This window comes from Pseudorca crassidens, chromosome 15 (genome assembly GCF_039906515.1).
Source record: "Pseudorca crassidens isolate mPseCra1 chromosome 15, mPseCra1.hap1, whole genome shotgun sequence".
Taxonomy (NCBI): Eukaryota; Metazoa; Chordata; class Mammalia; order Artiodactyla; family Delphinidae; genus Pseudorca; species Pseudorca crassidens.
This window is the reverse complement of record NC_090310.1, coordinates 59,429,712-59,454,692: the sequence shown is the minus strand read 5'-3', so window position 1 is coordinate 59,454,692 and position 24,981 is coordinate 59,429,712. Positions and strand designations below refer to the sequence as shown.

The 24,981-nt window shown below is 38.9% G+C and overlaps 1 protein-coding gene and 1 pseudogene across 3 annotated transcripts in view; one reads left to right on the top strand and one right to left on the bottom strand.

Moving 5' to 3' along the window:
* The window catches only part of ATRN (attractin), a 175,929-nt gene that overhangs the window by 66,319 nt on the left and 84,629 nt on the right, over positions 1 to 24,981 (top strand). For all 3 annotated transcript variants that reach the window (XM_067707613.1, XM_067707611.1, XM_067707612.1), the window contains exons 7-16: positions 7,665 to 7,755; positions 8,662 to 8,905; positions 9,641 to 9,824; positions 10,838 to 10,992; positions 13,822 to 13,906; positions 16,922 to 17,142; positions 19,482 to 19,603; positions 20,511 to 20,649; positions 22,459 to 22,649; positions 23,981 to 24,200. In XM_067707613.1, coding sequence (XP_067563714.1) covers positions 7,665 to 7,755; positions 8,662 to 8,905; positions 9,641 to 9,824; positions 10,838 to 10,992; positions 13,822 to 13,906; positions 16,922 to 17,142; positions 19,482 to 19,603; positions 20,511 to 20,649; positions 22,459 to 22,649; positions 23,981 to 24,200 — 1,652 coding nt within the window. The remainder of the gene's footprint in view (positions 1 to 7,664; positions 7,756 to 8,661; positions 8,906 to 9,640; positions 9,825 to 10,837; positions 10,993 to 13,821; positions 13,907 to 16,921; positions 17,143 to 19,481; positions 19,604 to 20,510; positions 20,650 to 22,458; positions 22,650 to 23,980; positions 24,201 to 24,981) is intronic.
* On the bottom strand, positions 1,648 to 2,786 carry LOC137207595 (heterogeneous nuclear ribonucleoprotein A1-like; annotated as a pseudogene).

The window sequence follows — 24,981 nt, the reverse complement described above, 5'->3', positions numbered from 1 at the left end:
GCTGAGCCTGCGCGTCCGGAGCCTGTGCTCCGCAACGGGAGAGGCCACGGCGGTGGGAGGCCCGTGTACTGCAAAAAAAAAAAAAAAAATCTATCCCTAATCTAACCACTTCTCACTACTTCTAGTGTTGCCACCCTGAGAAGTAAAGGTAAAATTAAAGGTGTAAAGGTGATTGTCCCTTCCACTGTTATACTAGATACTATGAGTCATATATTCTACCATTTATGTGATTTTTGTACTTCTTCCTGGCATCATCCTCCCTTGAAGTAAGAAATCTGGGAGTCATTTTGATACTTCCTCTCCTTTACCTCCTCATAGCATAATCTCATGTCAAGCCCATTAACTCTCTCACCAAATACATGTCATATTCATTCTTTTCTCTCTTAAGACCAGCTTGCCAATATCTCTCATCTAGGATTCAGCAGTAGGTTCCTATAAAGTCTGTCTGTTTCCATTCATTCTGCTTAATCCATTTTCTAAATATCAACTGGGGTGATTTTTTAGGGTATACATTTTATCATTTACTACCTTCTTAAAACCCTTCAGTGACTTCCTGTGGGACTTAATGATCCTACCTGATGTGACTGCTGCTTACCTTCCCATACTCAACTTGCTCCCCTCCTGCCCCATCAGCCCTCTTTCCTTACCTAAAACTCCTTATGCTTGCTCTTCCCTTTATCTAGACTGTTCCTGCCATTGTACCTCAGGGCTGGTTTCTTCCTTTACGTATCCTGTCAGTTAAATGTCCCATAGTGAGATCCTCCCCGATCAGCTAGTTCAGACAGGTGCTCCCTGTTTTTTTTCATAGTTCTCATTTCCTTTAGAGCAGTGTTCATAATTTTTATTCTACTTGTGCCCATTGCTGTGCTTGCTCATTTTCTGCCTTTTCCACTATATGTTCTCCAAGGTTAGAGACCTTGTTTACTCAATTCGGCTTAGCTCATAGAATGTGCTCAAATAAGTCTTTATCAAATGAATAAGAGAGTAAATGAATTATCTTATTTCTTTCACAAATATTTGTTCTTAGAAATATAGATGTTACCTACTACTTTTGACAGGTGTACCTTGTAAGCCATTGTTTATTTTTTTTAATTTTATTTATTTTTAAGAGGGTATTAAATAGTTTATTGATTACCCATGATAATGGGTGATAAACAAGCTTCATTCCCATCTATAACTTTATCTTGTACCATAATAATTCTATTTAGATATATTGCATAGGATGTGCCAACAATCATATTAATAACCAAAAAACTCCATGACTTTGTTTGGGTGACCCTTTTAACGGTGAACTCCAGGTCACAACACAGTAACTGTCAGTTCAACTACACCAAGTTTCTGAAGATGCTGGCTTTATTCACAAGCAGGTTGTGAATAAATTTCAAATGGAACCTGGCATCACCCTGAAGAAATTCTGACCTCACACTGTTGCAGTCGTTTACCAAAATGTCTTCAGAGTAGACTAACTTTACAGAGCACGTTTTTAAAAAAGGCGCATTAATTCAGCGTCATGATCAGACGATTATATTTAGCAATCAACAGCATGGGTGCAAAAAAAAATTACATTAAAACCCTTTGTTGGAATGCTTTACACTTTCCACAGAATAGAAACTAAAATAAGCTGTTATACAGTTAGTTGCGAATACAGTCCTCGAGGGTTTTTTGCCCATACACAGGAGTATTGTCTAAAACATGTCTTCTTTGAAGCAGCTAGGCCCTGCCAGCACTGTGCTTGGCTGAGTTCACAAATCTGTTGTAACCTGTAGCTTCCCTGTCACTTATCTGGCTCTCCTCTCCTGCGAAGCTTTGTTTCCTGGCAGTAATTAAAACCTTCTGCCAGTGCCATAGCTACTGCTGCTGCTGGAACCGCCATAGCCACCTTGGTTTTGTGGTTTGGCAAAGTACTGGCCTCCACCACCATAAGGGCCAGAACTTCTGCCTCCAAAGTTTCCTCCTTTCATGGGTCCAAAATTTGAAGATTGATCGTTGTAATTGCCAAAATCACTGTAGCTTCGACCACCTCCAGAATTGCTTCCATCATTACCAAATCCATTATAGTCATCCCCACTGCCACCATAGCCACCACCCCCGTGGCTGCCACCAAAGCCACCTCAACCACTGAAGTTTCCTCCACGACCAAAACTGTCATTCCCACCAAAACGCCCTCCACGACCACCACCAAAGCTTCCAGAACCACTTCGACTTCTTTGGCTGGATGAAGCGCTAGCCTTCTCTTGCTTAGATAGGACTTTCCTTACTTCACAGTTGTGGCCGTTCACTGTGTGATATTTCTGAATGACAGTCTTGTCTACGGAGTCATGGTCATCAAAGGTTACGAAAGCAAAGCCTCTCTTTTTGCCACTGCCTCAGTCAGTCATAATTTCAGTCACTTCAGTTTTCCAGTACTGTTCAAAATAATCTCTTAGATAATGTTCTTCAGTGTCTTCTTTAATGCCACTAACAAAAATCTTTTTCATAGTTAAGTGGGCACCAGGTCTTTGAGAATCTTCTCTTGAGACGGCCCTCTTTGGTTCCACAACTCTTCCATCCACCTTGTGTGGCCTTGCCTTCATGGCTGCATCCACCTCCTCCACAGTGGCATACATGACAACCCCGAAGCCTCTGGAGCGATTGGTGTTTGGATCCCTCATCACCACACAGTCTGTGCACGCTCCCCATTGCTGAGAATGGCTCCTCAGACTCGCATCAGTTGTTTCAAAGCTCAAACCTCCGATGAAGAGCTTCCGCAGTTGTTTGGCCTCTTTGGGAGACTCTGACTTAGACATGACGGCAGTGGAGAGGGAAGATGTCAATGATGCTTACTCGGCGGCGTCCACGTGCAGAAAGGAGTAATCTAACGAATGTATCTCCACGTTTATTTTTTAGGTTTTAACATTTCTCTTCTTGTACTTGATCAAAACATGATTTTTACAGCTTTATGTATTTTGTGTAAATACTAATATAGTTTCAAATAAATTTTTACTAACTCATGAAAAGTGAATATAGTGACTCCTTTTAGAGGGAGTATTTCTGGAACTTAGATCATAAATTTTATCATTGTCTATACTCTTATATAAGCATATTGCAGGAATTGCCCTCTCTATTTTCTCCACAACCCTGTTAACCCAAAACTTTTAAGTTGCATTAAAAAGCATTTCCCATTTTATGTCACCCAAGGGTCCTCTTGCAAAACAAATTATCTTGGTCATCTGGTTAAGATTTCCAATTGAAATGTCACTGAATTTCCTTCCCTTGAGCAAAAAAATAGGGGTTTTTTTAAGCTAAAAAAAATAATAGTAAGAAATTTGAGCAACAGGTAACCACACAAGGTAAGGAGTATCACCTAATCTGATAAACTTAAAACAGACACACAGAAACAGCAAGCCCCCACAGAAACCATATGAGTGAAATTCTGAGAGTTCTCACTAATAGCCCCAAATCTAGAGAGAAGCAAACTGAGTGGGTATCATTGTTTTCTTGCCCTTTTAACTGAGTAGTGTAAGAAATAGTTGCTAAGGAGGATCAAGTGAAAAAGGGGGAAATTGATCAAGTGGCTGAGTCTGCCCAGAAGTCAGGGCCCCTATGTAATTTGGCTATCCCAAAATTTGAACCCTGGGATAGGACACTTAAACAAAATCTCAGAGGCAAATAGACTCTGGATATTTTATTCAAATAGACTGCACACCCCCACCCCCACCTGAGCCCCAGCATTTCTTCAGACTTCAGAAAAGTGGACATAACATAAAATGCCAACTCTCACACTAAAGCTAGGATGCAAAGATAAACTTGTCTTAGATACAGTAGAAAAGGAATTAAGAAATCACCCACAGTTTGCAAATGTAATGTCTGGATAGCAATGTCTAACCACAAGCAAGACAAAAGAAGTGACATTGTAGCAAATGCAAATATCTATGGTGAAAAGGTAAAGAGGAAAGAACACAGCCTGTAAAACTGACAACAACTGATCATAGAGGAAAAGTATTCCTTCCAACTGCTTTGTGCTATGGATCAATATAATGAGAATTTGAATTCAGAAAAACAAGCTGAAAAGCAAGAAGATAATAATGAGATGAAATGGGAGAGTACACATGTAAAGAAATATAAATAAGTTACACACAGCAAAAACTACAATGAAAATCGAACTGCTGCCAGCTTGGTAGACGTGATTCCAATGAATACAGATGAAAAAGTTAAATAGTTTGAAAAAGCAAAGACATGGGAGACAGAAGGTCCAATATAATACAGATAATTGCTGTCACTGAAGAAAAGAACCTAACAAATAGAACGAGTTGATTGAAATAGTACAAGATGTTTCAGGAAAAATATTATAGTTGTTCAATGACAAAACCTGATTTGATCAAATTATTGAACTTGTAGGATAAACGGCAAATTATTGGGTGGGAAGCCTCAGGTAGTTCTTGACTCCTGCTGGCTGGGGTCAAGTTCAATTTCTGTAGAGCCTTTCCTGTGGTCTTTGGATGGCCAGACACTGTAATTGGAATACCAGGCCACTGTGAGGGGCAGAGGATGTGCCCTGTGGCATGATGGGCATTGTGTTACCAGCCATCAGGGAGGAGTTTGTGAGAGAGGTGGCTGCACCTTTATGGAAGACACCTACTTCTGAATTCCTGAGGTTTGTCTTTGCTTAACTGCATGTCCAGATCTTAGAACTAATTGTTCAATATTCCTTTATCTTGGACTCAGCTCCCAGAAGAAGGAGCGTTTATTTGGCACTTGGCATTTCTTACAGTTTATTGCATCAACATTGTTCTTGTCTTGTGTTTGCTTCTCTGTATTGTGAAAAGAGTGACAACCTGTTATGTAAGTGTCTTTTGGCAGTTCATCTTAACCAGATTTGAGCACCTGCCGGCACCTTAGTGTCTCTGACCAGCTCTTGGGCTGACACGTTATTGATTGAGGAAGAGTAAAATGCATTAAGATACAGATTGAGCACCTTCCATGTTACTTGAAAGAGATATGGATTGGGTCACGTGGAGACTTGTTTCTGTGCTCCCTCTGTTTCTTTCCTTTCTTTCAAGATTAAAGAAACAGGCCTTTGGCTTGAACATATGGTATATATGTGTTTTTCAGAAGCCATGCTAGTTCTTCTTAGGAAACACTTTCCAGAATGCCATAAAAGTTGCAGTAGTATGCAGTCCATTTTGTTAAAACATTTACCTGGATGGATTTAAGTTATTTCTACCATAAGTAAAGTACAATATTGTATCTTTAAAAAACAGTGAGAGAAATACATATATATTTATATATAATACATATATATATTTATGTATATTTATTTATTTAGAGAGAGGGAGGGAAGAAAGGAGGGGGAGAGAGAATGAGAATGATTGAGACTTCTGACTTCCAAGCAGAAAAGCAAACCACACAAAAGTGGAAAAAAATCAGATTGGCCTCAGACCTCCACTGGCAGCATTCAATACCAGCAACATTCAAGGGAGCAGCGTCAGCAAAGTTGTGCGGGAAAGAAAGGATGGCCCATGAGTATTATATGCAGCCAAGATGTCATTCACCTCTAAAGCTAGCAAGCAGATATTCTTCAACATGAAAGAATTTACGGGGAGGAGCACGTATAATCTCCACTAGGAATAACCACTTGACAGTGCAGTCTAGCCAATTAAGAATTAAAGACTCAAGAAGGAGAAGTTGTGGTAAGAGGACTGTGAGGAGACTGATTCAACTAAAATACAGATCCAGTACTAAATAACTATGAAATTATAGAATGGGATGTGCATGTTTTGAACCTGGACAATGTAAAAATTATATAACAAAAATTGGGAGAAGAAATGGGAGGAAATGTGGGTGCTAATGTTTTCAACTTTCAAAGTAGGAAGTTAGTGGAGTCTGTCCAAAATTAAATTACATGTAATTTTAAAACTAAAGGGAGTTTACTCTCTAAATAACTTTTCATGTATTTTAAAAATGTAGCATATTCAAAAAAATACATAAAATAATAGCTGGTATTGATTTAAGTGTTATTTATATTTAATGAATGTCACTATTTTATGTTTTCTTCAGATCATGTATAAAATATTTAAAACAAAGGAAAAGGTTTAGAGAAAAATAATGAATGCTAATACATTCATCATCCAGGTTAGGAAATAAAACATTGCTAATATAGTTAAGATCCCACATGCCCCTCTGAAATCCCAGAGATAATCAATATCCTGATATTGTGATGTCATTTGTTCACATACTTATCTTTAGACTTTTAATATATATGAACATTTTTAGAGTTAATAAATTTTCTTGTTTTAGTCTTTACAGGAACAGTATTCTGCAGTTTGCGTTTTTAGCTTAACATTGTTTCAAGATTTGTGTTAATAATACAGTGCTTGAGTATATTCACTCTATAAATGTTATATAGATATCTATAATTTATTAATCCATTTTCTATTGATGGATATTTATTTCCCTTTTTTGCTATTACGTTGTGATAAAACTTTCTTACATGTTCTTGTTTACATAATGTTTTTCATAATTTAAAAATCTTGTATTCAGGGAAACTTATAGAAAAACATTTAAAATATAACAGTATTATTGGTTTTCCTTTGGTTTCTTTTTTCTATTAAATTACATAAAATTAACACTGTTTATTAAAATTCACCTATATTAGGATCCCCTTTGTATAAATGTATATTATCAGTCTATTCTTCTATTTGTATGTATGCATAGAAAATGTCTGGAATGATGTTTACTTAATGATATTCATTTCTAGATGACAGAATGTGGGGTCATTTTTATTTTTTATTTATTTATTTTTTTGCGGTACGCGGGCCTCTCACTGCTGTGGCCTCCCCCATTGCGGAGCACAGGCTACGGACGTGCAGGCTCAGCGGCCATGGCTCACGGGGCCCAGCCGCTCCACGGCACGTGGGATCTTCCCGGACCAGGGCACGAACCCATGTCCCCTGCATCGGCAGGCGGACTCTCAACCACTGCGCCACCAGGGAAGCCCTGGGGTCATTTTTAAGTTTTTGGCTCTTTGTTTTTTTTGCATTGATTACCCTTTTTATAGTGAGTATGTATAATTTTAATAAAAACAATAGAATGATGTTTTCCTCAAAAACAAAACTAATATTCTAAGATATTGAATGTGATTAATGCTGCAATGTAAGAGTATAAATGATTTTCTTCTGGGCATTTTTATATTTTAAAGGTCTTTAAGTGTATTCATAGTATAATTGAAATGCTATAATGATATTCTAGTTTTTTTGAAAATATTACTTTTTAAAATAAATTAGATAAAAGGAAAGGCTAAGAATTTTTTTTAACTTAGTTATCATCCCTTTTTCAGTATTTGTCTTTACTTTTGCATGGTTAAATGAAAGAAAAGTTATAGTAATAAAAGTTCCTTGAGTATAATGCAAACCTGCAAGTGATTTAGTGTGTAGAAGAGGTTTTCAGGAAGCATTAGAAAATTCCAGTAGATTTTCTTTCTCGTCCCAGAGCTGTGGAACCCAGCTCCCCCTTCCTGAGTTCTCATGTGCCCCATAGGCCCAGATGTTAGGTTTGTTTGCCCAGGTACCTCACTATATCCATTGCAGATTTAACGAGCATCTCCAAAGTGGATTAGATCACAAATAAAGACTTCAAGATGTTCTGTTTTGTCATTTGGGTGAAAATATGATCTGTTTGTTTTGTAGGTATGACCTTGCTTCTAGGGAGTGGCTTGCACTGAACCGTTCTGTGAACAATGTGGTTGTTAGATATGGTCATTCTTTAGCATTATACAAGGTAAAATGTCTCCACTCTGTACTAAGCTAGAAACTGAACTCTTCACTTTCTCATATTATGTGATTGAAATAGCTATTTAGTGTTGGATTTTTTTTTCTAATCTTTTTTATTGTGGTAAAGTATGTATAACATACTTAGCCATTTTTAAGTGTACAATTCAGTGATAGTAATTTCACTCATAATGTTGTGCAGCCATCATCACCATCCATCTTGGTAATTCTTTTTTTTTTTGCTTTGTTTTTCATCTTTGTAATTCTTTTGATCTTGTAAAACTGCAACTCTATGCCCATTCAGCAATAATTCCCCATTCCCTCCTCCTGCCTGCCCCTGGCAACCACCATTCTACTTTCTGTCTCTGATTTTGACTTCCGTGTTGATTTTTAATTGGGGGAAAACTTTCTAATGTGGGGGGTATATAATTGGCTAAGTTATAAGTGGAAATTAAAGTTGAAACTACTTTAACCCGAGAGATTTAAACGGATTCATATTCAAACTGGGATATTATGATTGTGATACTAAATGGTTAAAAATTAATCTAGTGTAGGTTAGCTTTTACGTTCATTAGCAAGTTTAGCCAAGGATAGCGACTTTACAATGTAACTGAGTAATCATTTTCATTTCCCTGTTTTTTAGTTTATTTCAACTTTATTTTTCCAAGCCATTTTATATTGTAAAAGATCTTGTGTGAGGAAGTCCAAGAAAAGTGGCAAAGTATTAGGGATATAGGTTAGATTTATTTTATTTTGTTCTTTCTACATCCTTTACCTAATAATTCACTGAAAGGTGCTTTTCACTAACACTTTTTAAGCTAAGAATAATATTGAGGTTTTGAACTGTTCCTTTTTCTGTGTTTAGATTTGATCCTTTTGATGTTTTTTAGAATTTTGTTTACATTTTTTTCCATAGGATAAAATTTACATGTACGGAGGAAAAATTGATTCAACAGGGAATGTGACCAATGAGTTGAGAGTGTTTCATATTCATAATGAATCATGGGTATTGTTGTCCCCTAAAGCAAAGGAGCAGTATGCAGTGGTTGGGCACTCAGCACACATTGTCACATTGAAAACTGGCCAAGTGGTCATGCTGATTATCTTTGGTCACTGCCCTCTCTATGGATATATTAGCAATGTGCAGGAGTATGACTTGGGTACGTATATTTTTTTCAGTGAATCGTTTTTGAATGTCAGATTTAAAATTTTACTCTTATTATTATGACTGTTTAACAAAATTCAACCTAACATTGACCCAGTACTTGATCTTGAGATACAGTTAGCATTGATGAATTGCCAGTGAAGTTTAGATTATTGATGGTGCTATGTGGTATATATTTGTTACTGTCAGTTTGGCAAGGAGCCAAAAATAGCACTAAATGCTATGAGTGTTGAAAATAAAATAAATAAAAAGGGTTTGAAACAACAAATACTTCTGAAGAAAAAAAAAATATTTGAAAAGCCCTTTAGAGATTGGTTTAATGGAGTGTGATTTCCCCTTAGTATATAATCTTTCCTTTGGTTAAATTTTATTATATTTGTTTTTGTGGATGTGGATGATATTTTAAGAAAGTAGGCCCGTAAAGTACATCTGCAAATTGGTCCGTAAAGGTCATGGGGAATTAAGTGTTCAATTGAGGGGGATCTGAGTCTTTTAAATTTAATGTAATTCTTTTCCTACATATTAGAACATCAGAACATTTAACAGGTTGAAGTTTGGCCACCTGGATTTGTTACAAGTTTTAGATGGCCTTCCTTTAAAAATAAAATGGTTAAAGAAAGTTACATGTATCAAGTCTCCTGAAATCTCTTCTCTTGTCTTAAGCTAATTGGTAATTTTAAGTATTAGGAGGAGCCTGCAACATTTGCCTTTAACTGTTTGCCCTTTCCAGGTAAGAACACATGGAGTATATTACATACCCAGGGTGCCCTTGTCCAAGGGGGCTATGGCCATAGCAGTGTCTATGACCACAGGACCAGGTCCCTGTATATTCATGGAGGCTACAAGGCTTTCAGTGCCAATAAATACCGGCTTGCAGATGATCTCTACAGATACAATGTGGACACCCAGATGTGGTGGGTGCTTTTTCTTGAGCTTTCACTTTAAGGTGGGAATTCTGGCAGTTGCTGGGAAAATTGTGCTACATTTTTGTTTTCAAGCCTTGCAGATAATTCTCTTCATCGTTGTAAACAGAAATTGTGAAATAAGCAGAAAGTAATAAAGTAGTAGTATCTATAATTTTGTAGTAGGTTGATTAGAATCTTGGGTTTTTTTGTTGGTTTTTTTTTTGTTTTTCAATATTCATACACTCAGTACCACTGTAAAATTTTAGCTCTTCAGAATCCTAAGGAATAAATTGTTCTACATAGCTGAGTTTATGCACACTATTGTAATTAAGTAGAATATATCCACTTTTTAACCTTTTCTTGTTGACCAAGGTGTTATCATTAGGGTCAGTTACTGGCATCATTCCATGAAATCATCAAACAGAGGTGGTCTCAGTACCTAAAAGATTAGAGCTGTCCTCACTCTACTATATACTGGTCTATATAAAGTATGCTAATCTTAAAAAATGTAAAGCACATTTGAGTTATGAAATAATATAATTATAAAGCAATGGTTTCTTTTCATATTTCCTTACATATTTGAGACCATGCTGTGGACACCATTTTACATTGTCTGTCATTAAAATTTTCATTTTTAGTGACTGTGTAATACTCCATCATGTGGGTATCCTGAGCCCATACAGTTGGAAGTTTTGGTTTCTAGCTCTTGTCTTATTAATAAAACATATGTAAGCTTCAATCCATATTTCACATAATATCTACTCAGAAACTGGAATTATAGAGTATGAACATAGAGTATGAACATTTTTAAGGCTCTTAACATATCTTATCAAAATTCTCATACGTCTTTCAATTTTACATGTTTATTGTTGAGAAAGGTACTTATATACAGAGAAAAATCTAGAATTATTTGCACACTTGGATCTGAAGTTAAGAAAATGGTTATGTTTGTATTAGCAAATAGATGATAAATATTCTAAAGAACTAACCTTGTATTTATTATTTTTAAATAAACTTAAAAGGACTATTCTTAAGGACAGCCGATTTTTCCGTTACTTGCACACAGCTGTGATAGTGAGTGGAACCATGCTGGTGTTTGGAGGAAACACACACAATGACACATCCATGAGCCATGGAGCCAAATGCTTCTCTTCAGATTTCATGGCTTACGACATTGGTATGTTTCCCAAAGCCATTTTAGCATTAAGAATCTTTTTTGTCTGTAAGCAACGTTTTAAAAGAAACAAAATATTTCTAGTTAAAAATGGTCAAGCTATTTGAAAGAGGTCCAAATGGAATTTTTTATGTTAATTTGACTGATATTGTAATCTGTTAAAAAGCATTACTTCTATATTAAATTCTTTTTGAAGTCCCTCCTTTGATGAGTTGGGGTAATTGGGCTCTCCTGTGTCACAGATAAAAGCCTTACATAGTAATATGTGTTACGTAGTTGTGACCACCAGCATTGTGTTAAGTTGGTTTAAGTTTATCTTATTCCCTTGAAACTGGTTTCACACATTCTTGATGTAATACTTGGACAGCGATTTTTTAAGAATTCGGTGTGGTAATGTACTGACCAGAAGAGGGCAATATTGGTTCATGCAAAACAGATACTAGAAATTCTTTAATATTTATCATATATCATATGATATAAATATAAATATCATCAGATGTTCTTTTTTAACAGACATTTATGTGCCAGCCACTGAACTTATACATTGGGGATCATAAGAGGAATAAGTTACAGTCCTTGGCCTCATGGTGGGGGAGGCAGAGAACTGAGCAGACAATATAATTGCATTCAGGGTGTTACTTGCTCTGAGAAGAACATATGAGAGCACCTGTGAGCATCCCTTAGTTCATGAGGGGTAAAGGGTACAGTCAGGGAAAGCCTTTTTGAGGAGGCCATCCAGGCTGGGTCCTAGCACTGGGAAGTTGGCTGGGCCAAGTTAGGCAGGACTTATCAGGCAAAGGAAGCCCATGTTTAGAGACACAGAGGTGGAAAGAGACCATGCCACATACTTTGGGCCTATGAGTATTTAGTTTTGGCTGTATTCTAGTAGCACATCAGGGAAGAGTGGCTCTAAGTGGAACTAGAAGCAAGCAGTTGTCTGGTCAGATCTTGAGGGACCTGTTATGTCATGCTGAGGGGTTTGGGCTTTTTGAAGAATCTTACAGAAGAGGTGATAGAATTGTATTTGTGTCTTAGGAAGATCTTTTTGTGGCATTGTGATGAGTAGTTGGGAAGGGGCTAGATGGGAGTTAGGAGGCTGTTGATGAAATCCTGAGGAGGGTTTGAGCCAAGACTGTGGAAGTGGCAATGAGGATAAAGAGACATATGTGTTTGAGAATTACTGGGAACCCGAGGATTGTCCTGAGTGTGTTTTGAGAGCTGTGACAGCATCCTTATCTGGTATCTGGTGTGGGCCACAGTAGATGGTGTTTTTTACCAAGGCTGGAAATAGAAGTAGAGGGACAGGGTCTGGGAGGAAGTGAGTAAATTGGATTTGGGGGCATGTTCAGCTGGAGATGACTGTGGGACAGAGCAGTACAGAGATCAGTGGGGAGCTGTAGGAGGGGGTGAACTTCTGTAGGGAGCATGTGTCATCAGGGACAAGCAAAGAGCCAGGGAATAGATACATAAAGAAGTCTTAAAGAGAATGGAGATGGCAGAAGCATGTCAGAGAATAGGAGGAAAGTGAGGCAAAACTGGGGACCTGAGAGGTAGCAGTTAACAGTGGCTACAGAGGGATTAAGTAAAATAAGGACTGGAGAGTCTTTCACATTTAGCAACAAAGAGATCAGTTACTACCCTCTGGACATGGAGGAATGATCCAGATTACAGGAGGCTGAGAAGTAATATATGGTGAGATATACACAGTGAATGTTGACCGTTTTAATTAAAAAAAAAAACCCTTGTCTGTGAAGGGAAGAAAAGGGGTAAGTTGAGTGCCTCCTTGGGCATATTTAAATACTGTGGTAAAAGTCAGGTGGGATAAGAGGAAGGGCTCCTGCCACACTGGTTTTAGGGAAGGAAGCAAGGTGGGTGGTCAGGAAGCTGTGGGAGTTGATGGCCTCTGTTCTGCATGTGAGGAAGACCACAGAGTTTAGGCTGGGTAGGAGAAGAAAGTGAAAGCTTTTGTTGTCAGGGTTGAATAAATGTCCAGATTGAGTGGAAGAACCTTTGTTTAGTGAGTGTGAAAGTCTGTGTGTCTGGGAACAGAAGACAGTGAGTCAGAGGTTGGTATGGTTCAGCAGCACCTGTTGGTATTGAGGTCCAGAAGAGAAGTTGCTAGCGTGAATCAGAACAAAGGGAAATTAGTAGATCTAGGGGGTCTAGGAAAGGACCTTTTAAAAATTAGATAAAGTTTGATTTTTTTTTTTTTTTTAGTTTTAATTTTCCACCTGTACATTTCTATTTTAGTTACTGAGTTTGGGCAAAGCAATATAGAGTGAAAAATAATTATGGAATTCACATGTTTTACTTATGTAAGCTTTGAAAAATGTAAAATTTGCTTAAGTTAAAAAACATTCTAGGGCTTCCTTGGTGGCGCAGTGGTTGAGAGTCCGCCTGCTGATGCAGGGGATGCGGGTTCGTGCCCCAGTCCAGGAAGATCCCACATGCCGCGGAGCGGCTGGGCCCATGAGACATGGCCGTTGAGCCTGCGCGTCCAGAGCCTGTGCTCCGCAGCGGGAGAGGCTGCAGCGGTGAGAGGCCCACGTATGGCAAAAAAAAAAAAAAAACATTCTAGTGGGTAATATTGATAGGCAACAGAGTGAGTGATGTGAATGTGCATTCACTAATTAGAATTGCTATAGAGTCCTACCGTTCTTCCTTGCCCTTCTGTTCTGTTGCTGCTGCATTTTACTTCAGAAATAATGGTGTGACTAAGAAAAACTGAGAGATATATTTGTGTTTATTACAGTCTTCTTTCCCAAAGAAAATGCCAGTCCCTATTGATTATGAGTGACAGTCCCTTCTGAAATGTGTTTTTCTTGCTCCTAGCTTGTGACCGATGGTCAGTGCTTCCCAGACCTGATCTCCACCATGATGTCAACAGATTTGGCCATTCAGCAGTCTTATATAACAGGTAATTGAAGAAGAAGTGCTTGTTCCTTTTCTCTTGTGTTTAAAATGAAAATGAAGTAAAATATGAAGTGATATTGGACTTACATATTATTCATAGGATTACCTTATCCCATTGTTTTTTCATAGCATTATGTTAGGTATGAATTTCCTGATCTATATTTAAAATATTTGATGTGGATTTGAATTACTTCTAATGCCATATTTGTTGATGTAGTTTTGTTAGCATGCCGGAGTAAGCTATGTTTGGTGTTGTCTGAGTGCATGGGACAACAAAAGTTGTGTGCAGTTACTGTCTTAGGCCTTCTGCTATTTGCTATTGTTTGTGGTGCTTTTGTCTGAGTGGTGAAGAAAGATTTGAAAAAAAGGAGAGAGGGCACTTTAGGTAAGGGATAAGATATGGGAACAGAGGTGGGGAGATTCTGATGCTTCATATAGGTCAAGTCTGTGGTGCTTCATATATATCAAGTCTTTGGATAATCTGAAGTCTGCACTGCATTTCATTGCATCGTTCAGAAGTGCCTGGCCCAAACTAATAGAGCTCTTCACAAATCTGCCCCTGGAGAAGCATCTTTCATATAAGGGAGCTCCAGAGTGGCCATGTGACCTGTACCTTATAGTGTGCTTTACCGATTTTTTCATTTGTTAAAATAGTCTAATCATGTTGTTAATTTTTTCTCATTTTGTTTCTTCTCTGATTACTGTTTACTTCACCTTTTAAAATTCTAGGCCTTATCAATCCTGAAACTATTTAAATGCCATAATGCCTATGTATATTATGTTAGGATTCCCTTCATTTTCAAAATTTCTGTTGTGATAATGAAAGTTAGATGAGGTAATTCACCTTGGATTAAGAAAGATAAGAAAGCAACCTATCGTGGAGATGTGAAGGAAGAATTGACAGAATTCAAACACTTAGATACTGGAAAAAGGGACATCTTTCACAAAGTAAACAGCTGAAATTTAGCAATAAATACGGTTTTACTGTGGGAATATTTGATAGGTATAGATTTAAATGGAAGAATTTTTGACTACTAATTTGAAGTGTTATCTTTTTAAAAAATATTTATTTATTTATTTATTTGCCTGCGTTGGTTCTTAGTTGTGGCACGTGGGATCTTCGTTGCAGCGTGCGGGATCTTTTTTTTGTTGTGGCACGTGGGCTCTCTGGTTGTGGCTCACGTGCTCAGTAGTTGCAGCATGTGGGCTTAGTTGCCCCATGGCATGTGGGATATTAGTTCCCAGACCAGGGATCGAACCTGTGTCCCCTGCATTGGAAGGCGTATTCTTAACCACTGGACCACCAGAGAAGTCCCTGAAGTCTTATCTTAAATTGTAATTTGATATTTCCTCAGTAAGGAAAAGGCTTAAAGTTTTCTAGTAAGTGCCTCTTGATGTTCTTCATCTGAAAAACAGTGGGTCCATTTTGTCATCATCTTGCCTGTGAGTGCCTGGCCTCAGCTGTGTTCATCTTTATATTCATGGTGTTCTCCTAGCATAAGATTTGGCACATAATAGGCATTTGCTAAATGGCAGCTGTTAGTACCATAATGATAATTAGCAAATAAATGGATTTTCTATCAAAACATTTCGGAGGTTTTATATAAACTCAGAGAAGTTGACAGAAGTTTACCGTAAGATGTAATTTAACCATGAATCAAAATTGGGAATGGCTTGCCTGCGTTATAATAATGTGCTTCTTTTTGTATAATTCCAGTGGAGTATTTGAGCCTATATGTGAGTATCTGTATGAATGGGCCAGGGTTGGAGGGGGACAGGGCATGACAAGGGAGGTCATGTAGTAAAAAACCATGGTTAGTTTAATTTTTTTTTCAATTTTTTAAAATTGAAGTATAGTTGATTTACAGTGTTGTGTTAATTTCTGCTGTAATGGTTAGTTTAATTTTGTGAAGCAACTTACCTAAAGAGAAACTCTGATTCACGTGATTTCCACATTTTGAATGATGGTTCCCTTAATCGAGCATCTGCATTGGGCCAGCTGTGCTTCACTTAGTCGTTGTTCTTGTGGTTTTTGAGGGAGGCAGGAAGAAGAATGGGCTGTGAGGCATTGAGACTGCTGCAGATGCAGCTGTTCTTTTCAGTTCCCTGCTCCAAGCCTCTTTGAAGGACTTTGCCTACCCTCACATAGCCGATGTGACCAGATGAATTCAGAATTGCTAAGCACACCAGCTGTACTGAGAGGCCGATGGAGCTTATTTGGTTTAAGCAATAAATTGACTAGCTGAAACCAGACTATATAATGTGATACTAAGTAAACCAATATGAAGTTAAAAATTAAACCTGGTGTTCATTTTTGGTTACTGAAATATGTCAGTTTTCAGATATAGTAAAAATACAACCACAGAATCTTTATGCTTTAGTTATCCTCTGTCGATTGAGGAAAATTGAGGCACAGTGAGAGTGAATTATTTGATACCTCATTGTGGGTTAGTACTAAACTTCCTGGTGGATTATAGGATCTCAGAGTTGAAAGAAATGCTTGAAATCATCTGTTCCACTAATTAAAATGTGACTTGTACTGTGTACTAAATTTTCATATGCACTTTTATCTCTTTCTTATTGGTCTATGTTTTCATTACACAGTTTTGATTAGAGAGCCTTTATCTATACTTCTTAAATTGTACATACTTATTTTTAATATTTAAAAACATGTAGATATAGGATTATGTGTATAATTTTAAAATATGCTAGCTTGCCCTGTCACTAAAATATTTTGAAGAATCCTGGTTAAAAGTCACTCACTTATCATGAGAACTTTTTAATATAGTAGCTGTAAAGAGGAGGTAGATTATTGGAACTATTCTGGGTAGTCACAGGCCATTGTGAAAGGTTGGAATTTGGGAAGTAAAGGTATAAGAATGTTTTTTGAGGTCTTGAAAATAACTTTTTTACAGGACTTTTGATATGTGAGATTCGTTTAAAGATTATAAGAAGTATATCATGCATTTGTTTATGTAAGTTTCCAGTGAACTCTTTCTCTCTCTTTTTTTTCTTTTAGCACCATGTATGTATTTGGTGGTTTCAATAGTCTCCTCCTCAGTGACATCCTGGTATTTACTTCAGAACAGTGTGAAGCACACCAGAGTGAAGCTGCTTGTCTAGCAGCAGGACCTGGCATCCGGTGTGTGTGGGACACAGGGTCATCTCAGTGTGTCTCCTGGGAGTTGGCGACTGAAGCACAAGAAGAAAAGTTAAAATCAGAGTGTTTTTCTAAAGGAAGTATGTTTTTATCTCTTCTTAAAATTTAATTACTTTGAGATCTCATTTTATCTGAATTGTGAAGTCACTTATCCAATGTGTGCTTTTTTTTTTTTTTTTTTTTTTTTGCGGTACGCGGGCCTCTCACTGCTGTGGCTTCTCCCATTGCGGAGCACAGGCTCCGGACGCGCAGCCCCAGCGGCCATGGCTCACGGGCCCAGCCGCTCCACGGCATGTGGGATCTTCCCGGACCGGGGCATGAACCTGTATCCCCTGCATCGGCAGGCAGACTCTCAACCACTGCGCCACCAGGGAAGCCCATCCAATGTGTACTTTTAATGTTCATTTTATTATCCAAAATTATTCAGTAATAACTTGGGCAAATGCTTTATGGGTGTTTGAAAATTGGATTGTAAACATCTTTATAATGGATAGGAACGTGCCACGTATGCTGTTTGCTAATGATGAAGACAAAACCTTTTAGCATTGTATAGACTTTGTATACCAACTCCAGAACCTAGTTTCAGCTGTTTTGAGGCACTGCAATCTGGTAGGACTTTTTATATCTGCGCTGTCCCAATATGTTAGCTACTAGCCATATGTGGCTATCAAACACTTGGAATGAGACTGGTGTGACTGAAGAACTGAATTTTAAAATTTTAATTAATTTAAATTAAAAACTACATGTGGGGACTTCCCCAGCGGTCCCGTGGTTAAGACTTTACGTTTCCACTGCAGGGGGCATGGGTTCCACCCTGGTTGGGGAACTAAGATCCCACATGTCACGCACCATGGCCAAAAAATAAATAAATAAAAACTACATGTGGTTAGTGGCTACCATATTGGATTATGCAGTTCTAACATTAAGGATGAGATTAAGAGGGCCAATCCAGAAAAGCTATGTTGGAGTAGATTGTTCTAGTGGATAGAGGTATTATTCTTTTCTAGCTTCTCTAGTTGGGCACAGCAGTGATAGCAAGGCAGACAGTTGCTGAGGATGAACAGTGATCCCTCCTTCTAGAACCACCCCTTATATTGTCCAAACTTTCTTCATCTTACCTACTCAGCTCCTTTTACCCTTTTGCTCTGACATAATAGCACAGTGCAGTACAATGAAGTCATATGTGAGAAAGTCCTTTAAAAGTAAGAAAAATGTCTCTGAAAAATATTGTTTCACTTCAATTAATTTAAACTATGTTGACTGAATTTCTTAACTGTTAGGGTTGGTGTAGCAGTTACCGTGAGAGTTATGATGGATAGAGGCAGCTTTCACTCTCCTGGAATGCTCCAAATTAAACTGAACATAAATCCTCAGTAAGAACACCCAGGCAGCTTTACAGGTTCATTGGTGGGCTGGTGAGTGCTGGAGAACTAACATGACCAGAACTTGGTAGGGTTAGTCACTGTCTCCTAAAAGGGATACGATCAGTGAAATAGTTATTTTTTAACCATATTTAAAAAGTTCAAATTAAATGTGCAAGTTTATAGGAAATAATATTTAATTACCTTAGGTGGTTCATTATGAACCCATTTGCTATGAACTCATCTCAGATGTCACCTTCCTTGGTTCACTCTGCTTTCTCTGTGGGCCCAGTCCATGGGGTGATGACCAGGGCAGGAAGAACAGCCTAAGGAGCAGGTTGTTGGGGTCTTCGTGAGGGTGGGCCCTGCCTTTTCTTGTCCATGGATTCTACCATGTGCCATGTCCATGAATGGTTCAATAGATGAGGCAGCACTGTTGTGTGGCTTCTCTTTCATTGCTGACCTTGACCTGTCTAGGGTCAGTAGGAGATCAACAGGTCTCTAGTAGCCCAGAATTTCTTGGACTTACATATATGTGTATTGCCTTCTTTGGGGTTCTGTGGTGCTGCCTGCTTCCTGTGCCCAGAGCAGCATTGCATTTATAGCTGGAGGAATGGCTTGGTCTCCTACATTTCTTTGTTTAGCCCCTGGGCTGCTCTTGGTGTTCATTCAACTGCTAGTTGATTTCTTTCTTGAAAAGAAAAATATTGGAAGAACCAGACCTATTTCCTTTATATCACATCGTTGAATTATTCTATCTTTGTTTTTCACTTTCTGTGTACTTTTGTTAGGAGGGTGGAGTACAAAATGGCATTTCTTCAGATTGTTTACTTATTTACTTTTCTTCAGATTGTTTACTTATTTACTGTTTTGACCTGAACACACCAATATATTTTCCTGCCAGTTTCACTCCTCATTTTACTTCCCAAGGCTTGTTATTTTATTTTATTTTATTTTTTTTGCCTCAGTGTCATATCTTGCTCAACAGCAGTTGTAATGGCCTGTGACATTTCTGAGGAGAAGCTGTCACAGTTGATGAATTTTTCTTCTCTTCACAGCTCTTGACCATGACAGATGTGACCAACACACGGATTGTTACAGCTGCACGGCCAACACAAATGACTGCCACTGGTGCCATGACCATTGTGTCCCTATGAACCACAGCTGCACAGAAGGCCAGGTCAGAGGCTGTTTCTAAAGGATTTCAGAGGATAGAAAAATCCTGAGTGGGATTAGATGTAGATTTTAGAGCGTATGGTATAGCCCAGAGTTATCTTTGAAACCTTCAGTGTAGATTTGGATTTTATTATTGCTCAAGTTTCTTTTAGTAAGGGATGCTCTGTATGTCCTAATTCCAAAGGTTCTGTTAGCCACGAGGATTGATGTGTGGTGTTTTAGAAGAAGGCAAGATTATTATTCTGAGTACACCCCAGTCCCTATGCATGGCTATGGCTAAGTACTAGATTCTTGGCGTGAAGTTTGTAATGGTGTGCTCCCTCTACATATGCAGGGTTTGGGGAGCAATTTAGGACTTGAGAGTGAAAGTGAGACAGGTGTGTAGCAGCAACCAAACTGAATTGTGGAAATAATAGACTTTGCAAAATCTCCTTGTCTTATGTTATATCTTGGCTCAACATAATTTATGCTTACCATTTATGATTTTTTATTTAGGTTATAAGGAAAAAAAAGATATGATGACTCAACGTTTATAATTTTTGACTGTTTATAAGACATTATTTGTCAGTCTGTAAAGCAGCTCATAAAATTAAAAACTTTTAGAATGTTTGGGAGACATTTAAAAAGCAGCAAGTTCAACATTCCCATTCTGCAGATAAGCAAGTTGAAGCATGGTGCTTAAAAGAATGCACTGCTTCCTTGCCAGGTAAAGGCATGTCCTTGAACAGAACATTTCACTATAGTGTTTCCACTGCAGTGCTGCTTCATCTACATTTTATTTATTTATTTATGTATGTATGTATTTGTAGTTTGCTTCCTCAGTTAGACTGTTGTTTTTAGTATCCTATTTGTTCTTGCCATGAGTTCTCTCTGTGGATATAAGAGAAAAGCTTTTGTCCATTGTATTCTAGATCTCCATTTCCAGGTACGATCATTGCCCCAAGGATAACCCCATGTACTACTGTAACAAGAAGACCAGCTGCAGGAGCTGTGCCCTGGACCAGAACTGCCAGTGGGAGCCTCGGAATCAGGAGTGCATCGCCCTGCCTGGTAGGCCTTGCCAGGGGCATCTTGATGTGTGTGGGTCCAAAGACTTCACACGCACACACCCTCAATACTGTGCAGCCTAGATTGAACCCTGCAAAAGGGGCGAACTCATTTTATCCATTCATTCCCCGTCACCACTATTGTGGTTTGTTATATTTTAAAGCAGAAATACAGTTCTTAAGTATTTACTTCTACCATCCTTTGAAAGAAAGTGAAGCGTCATCTGCTGCTGTGGAGAATCAAGGACAGCTTGACTCTGTGTCATTGAGCCTGCTCTCTTGTCCCAACCCCACTCTCCGTTGTCCCTACCCCACTCTACGGTAACCTGGGAGTAGAAAGCAGCAGTCTCAGCAGCCAGTCTGCTGGGCACTTCATTTTTTTATTTTTATTTTTTTTTTGCGGTATGCGGGCCTCCCGCCGCCGTGGCCTCTGCCATTGCAGAGCACAGGCTCCGGACATGCAGGCTCAACGGCCATGGCTCATGGGCCTAGCCACTCCACAGCATGTGGGATCTTCCCGGACCGGGGCACGAACCCGTGTCCCCTGCATCGGCAGACAGACTCTCAACCACTGCGCCACCAGGGAAGCCCCTGCTGTACACTTTATGAAGAGTACTTCTTACTGACCACTGGGATCAGGTTTTCAGCACCTTCTGATAAGAAGGAAAGGAGAGATGTCTCTGTCAGCAGCACCTCCTGGGATGACCCCAGCCCCAGATACCTCAATTTATAGCACTTCTGAGGTTCAGGATGATGAGTTGGGGGCCTGAAGCCAGCCAGCCATGGCTGAAACTGTATGATATATTTGCTCAACCAGGAAGCCCAGGAAGGGGACTTCTTTGGCTCTGTGCAACACAAGTACAGGGTAGCTGGAGTCTACTGGGGCCCCTCTTGAAATCCTTCGGAAGTACTTGATTCAGCTTGCTAGAGTGGGGTTCTTGTTCTTTTACCTCATTGCATCTCAAACTTTAGGGCATAGCAGAGTACCTGGGGGTCTTGCTAGAAGCCAGATTCTGGCACAGATTTGTGGTGGGGCCCTAGAATCTGCATTTCAGCGAGCAATGACACTGATGCCACACTTTGAGGAACAAGTCTTTATCTGCTCTGAAATGATCCCTTTCCTGTGGCACCTTCCGTTTATCTCACTGGCTGTTGATGAACATTGTTGAGGGCATCTCCAGGGTACTTTGGTTCCAGTGAAGTTGCTTTGCTTGTGCACTGTCTTCCAGGAAGCATGTATAGCTTCTGCAGTTCCTTGGGTGGGTACAGGGAGGTCACAGTAGCAGATTACAAACTTACCTGGTGTACTGTAGCACTTCGGTTTATTTCCCAAAAATCCTCTTTCCACCTCACTTTTTGGATGTTTTGTTTCACTTGATGTGAAAACAGTGCAGCTTGCTCACTCACCAACTCATTTCTGTTCTTGCAGTTTTCCACCCCATCTTTCCAATAATGCATATTCATTTTTCTGCTCTTAGGATTTTAGCCTTGTTTCTGATTTTTCTTCAAAAGGAGGTTTATAAGTTTAACAGTGACATCAAACAAATGTTTTCCTCTAAAACATAGGAGGGTTGACCTCAGAATATGCATCTTGAGATCCAGGAAATATGACTGATAAACATTTAAAAAATTCTTGTGTGTATTCTGTATTTGGTTCTTAGTAATGTGTCTGATGCACTCACCACATCTGAATGAAGTATCTAGAATTCAGCTCACAAAAGCCCTTTAGGTTTTCAGCAGTTCAAGCTGCTAATATACGTAGTTTTGTGTGATTTCTAAAACTCTTTGTTTTTCTCTCCCCTCTTTAATAAAGAAAATATCTGTGGCATTGGCTGGCATTTGGTTGGAAACTCATGTCTGAAAATTACTACTGCCAAAGAGAATTATGACAATGCAAAATTGTCCTGTAGGAACCACAATGCCTTTTTGGCTTCTCTTACAACCCAGAAGAAGGTGGAATTTGTCCTTAAGCAGCTGCGAATCATGCAGTCATCGCAGAGCATGGTGAGTTAAAATCTTTGGAAATTAAGTTTCTAGTATCCATCCTTCTACTGACAGCATGACTACAGCTTACCTGTGATGTGCTTGGCAGCAGGAGGAATGCTAGTAGGTGCAGTGTAATACACTATGGAACTGCACTGTCAAATTCTCTTCTTTTAATAAATTCTTTCTTATCTTTAAATTTCCAACACCTTATTTTTATTAGTCATATTTCATTAAATTATAAGATATATCAATAATTACATGTGTATTGAACAGTAGCATGTTTACATATGCACATATCCTGTGACATCAGTAGATGATTTCATATCTGTTTTATCCCTAGGTTCTGTTGGGGTGGGGGAGGGGAATGCCATTACTAATTAGCTGAGCTGAATTAAGCCACCTGAGTCTCTCAGATTTCAGGTATTATTACAGTGTGTAATATGATTTAATGCTAATCATCCTAAGAAATAGACATCCATTTGGGTCTTTCTTAGATCTGACCAAGCCAAAAGGAGAGGGCATCTTCTTATCAGGAGTTTCTGAGCACAGAAAGTCCCCAAGTTCTCTTCCTGTCCACCCAGTACTCTCAGGCAGCTTGTAGTTGATATTCCACAGTCACATTTTGTCTTTTTTAGTCCAGAGCCCTAGAACTGTGGTCCTACCCTCAGTCAAGTAGATACAAGACAACGGCTCTTTCAACAACATTGTCTTTGGTATAGAACAGTTAGGGGGAAATTTCAAGCAGGTAGGAGGAATGGGAAGCACTTCCTTGGGAAGGACATAGGAAGTGGGGTCTGGGTTTTGGCTACATGTGGCATCTGAGACAGACTTTCCCAGGAATTCATTGTCCTATTTTCTCTATAAATTCGGTGACAGCCAATACCCCCCACCTCCCCAGCTGAAGGTGGGAATCTTTAATCATCATTTATCTAAACCTGAACTAGCCAGAGCTTCCAAAACAGGCTTAGATAATGATAGGCATATAACCGGTATTTCATAAATATCGATACAATGATTTCACGTATAAATAGACATTTAAACCAAGTTGGGTTTGGTCATTCCTTCATAGCATTTGTCATAGCATGTAGAAATTTAGGAACTTGATTATTACTTTGATATTGATATCTTCTCCGAACTATATTTCTGTCCTTTGTAAAATGGCCATATTAAAGTGCCAGGCATGATATGTAACAGAAAAATGATGGTCTGCAGTAATCTACCATGGCTGAATCGGGATAGGGAGGTTTTCCTTTATCTTTTGGATGTATGTAACTTAATGGTTTTTGTCTAGAATCCAGTTTTGGTCAAGACATTGATTATATTCATAGCTGTGCCTGTTTTGCCTACAGTCCAAGCTCACCTTAACCCCGTGGGTTGGCCTTCGGAAGATCAATGTGTCCTACTGGTGCTGGGAAGATATGTCCCCATTCACAAATAGTTTGCTACAATGGATGCCATCTGAGCCCAGTGATGCTGGATTCTGTGGAATTTTGTCCGAACCCAGTACTTCGGGCTTAAAAGCTGCAACCTGCATCAACCCACTCAATGGTAGTGTCTGTGAAAGACCTGGTAAGTATATGGGTGAATTATGCGTTACTGGAAGTTCATCGAAAGAGAAACTGTAGAAGGCATAGTTAAGTATTATGAAATTTTCATGAAAAACCGATGGAGTATTGATTTCAAGCATATGAAGCAGAGTGTAACACAGAATTTTTAAAGCAGAAGGAAATAGTGTTTGACTCTGAATAGTGTGAGCCATGAACAAAACCAAAAATAACTAACACTAATATTCTGATTAACCATGAGATTGATTGGTTTGTTGACCACAAAAAGTATTGATAATTTCTCTGAAAGGCAAATTTCTTGGTGTTGGCAGGGAAATATTGTGGAAGAAAGAACAAAAAATCCAAAGAAAAGATCAGAAAAGCAAGCAGATCACTGCAGGGACAATGGGCAGAAAGATAGTGTCAGTGGGGAGAAAAATGATGGGAGTAGCTCTGTGTCAGGAAGCAGAAGCAAACCTTCAGCATTATAAAGCTGCAGGAGGGTGCTGAAGGACCGGACACTTGGAGTAGCTTCACAGGCTTGAAGCTCTCTAGGCACATTTAGGCTTCCTAAAGGCAGGCACAGGGGTGGCATTTGCAGCCCTAGACCAGTGTCCTCCTCCTGCAGAGGTACTTACAAGCAGTAGTTGGAATTCTGTGGCTGCTTTTGGGAGACTGAACTCCATTGACATCATGTCTTATTTTAGGAAGGTACTGTCATTTGTCTGAGGAATACAGAGGTGTGGAAGAGAATTCATAGCACTATAGGGGTCACCTTAAAGTGTAATATCTAGGGAAACTTTTCA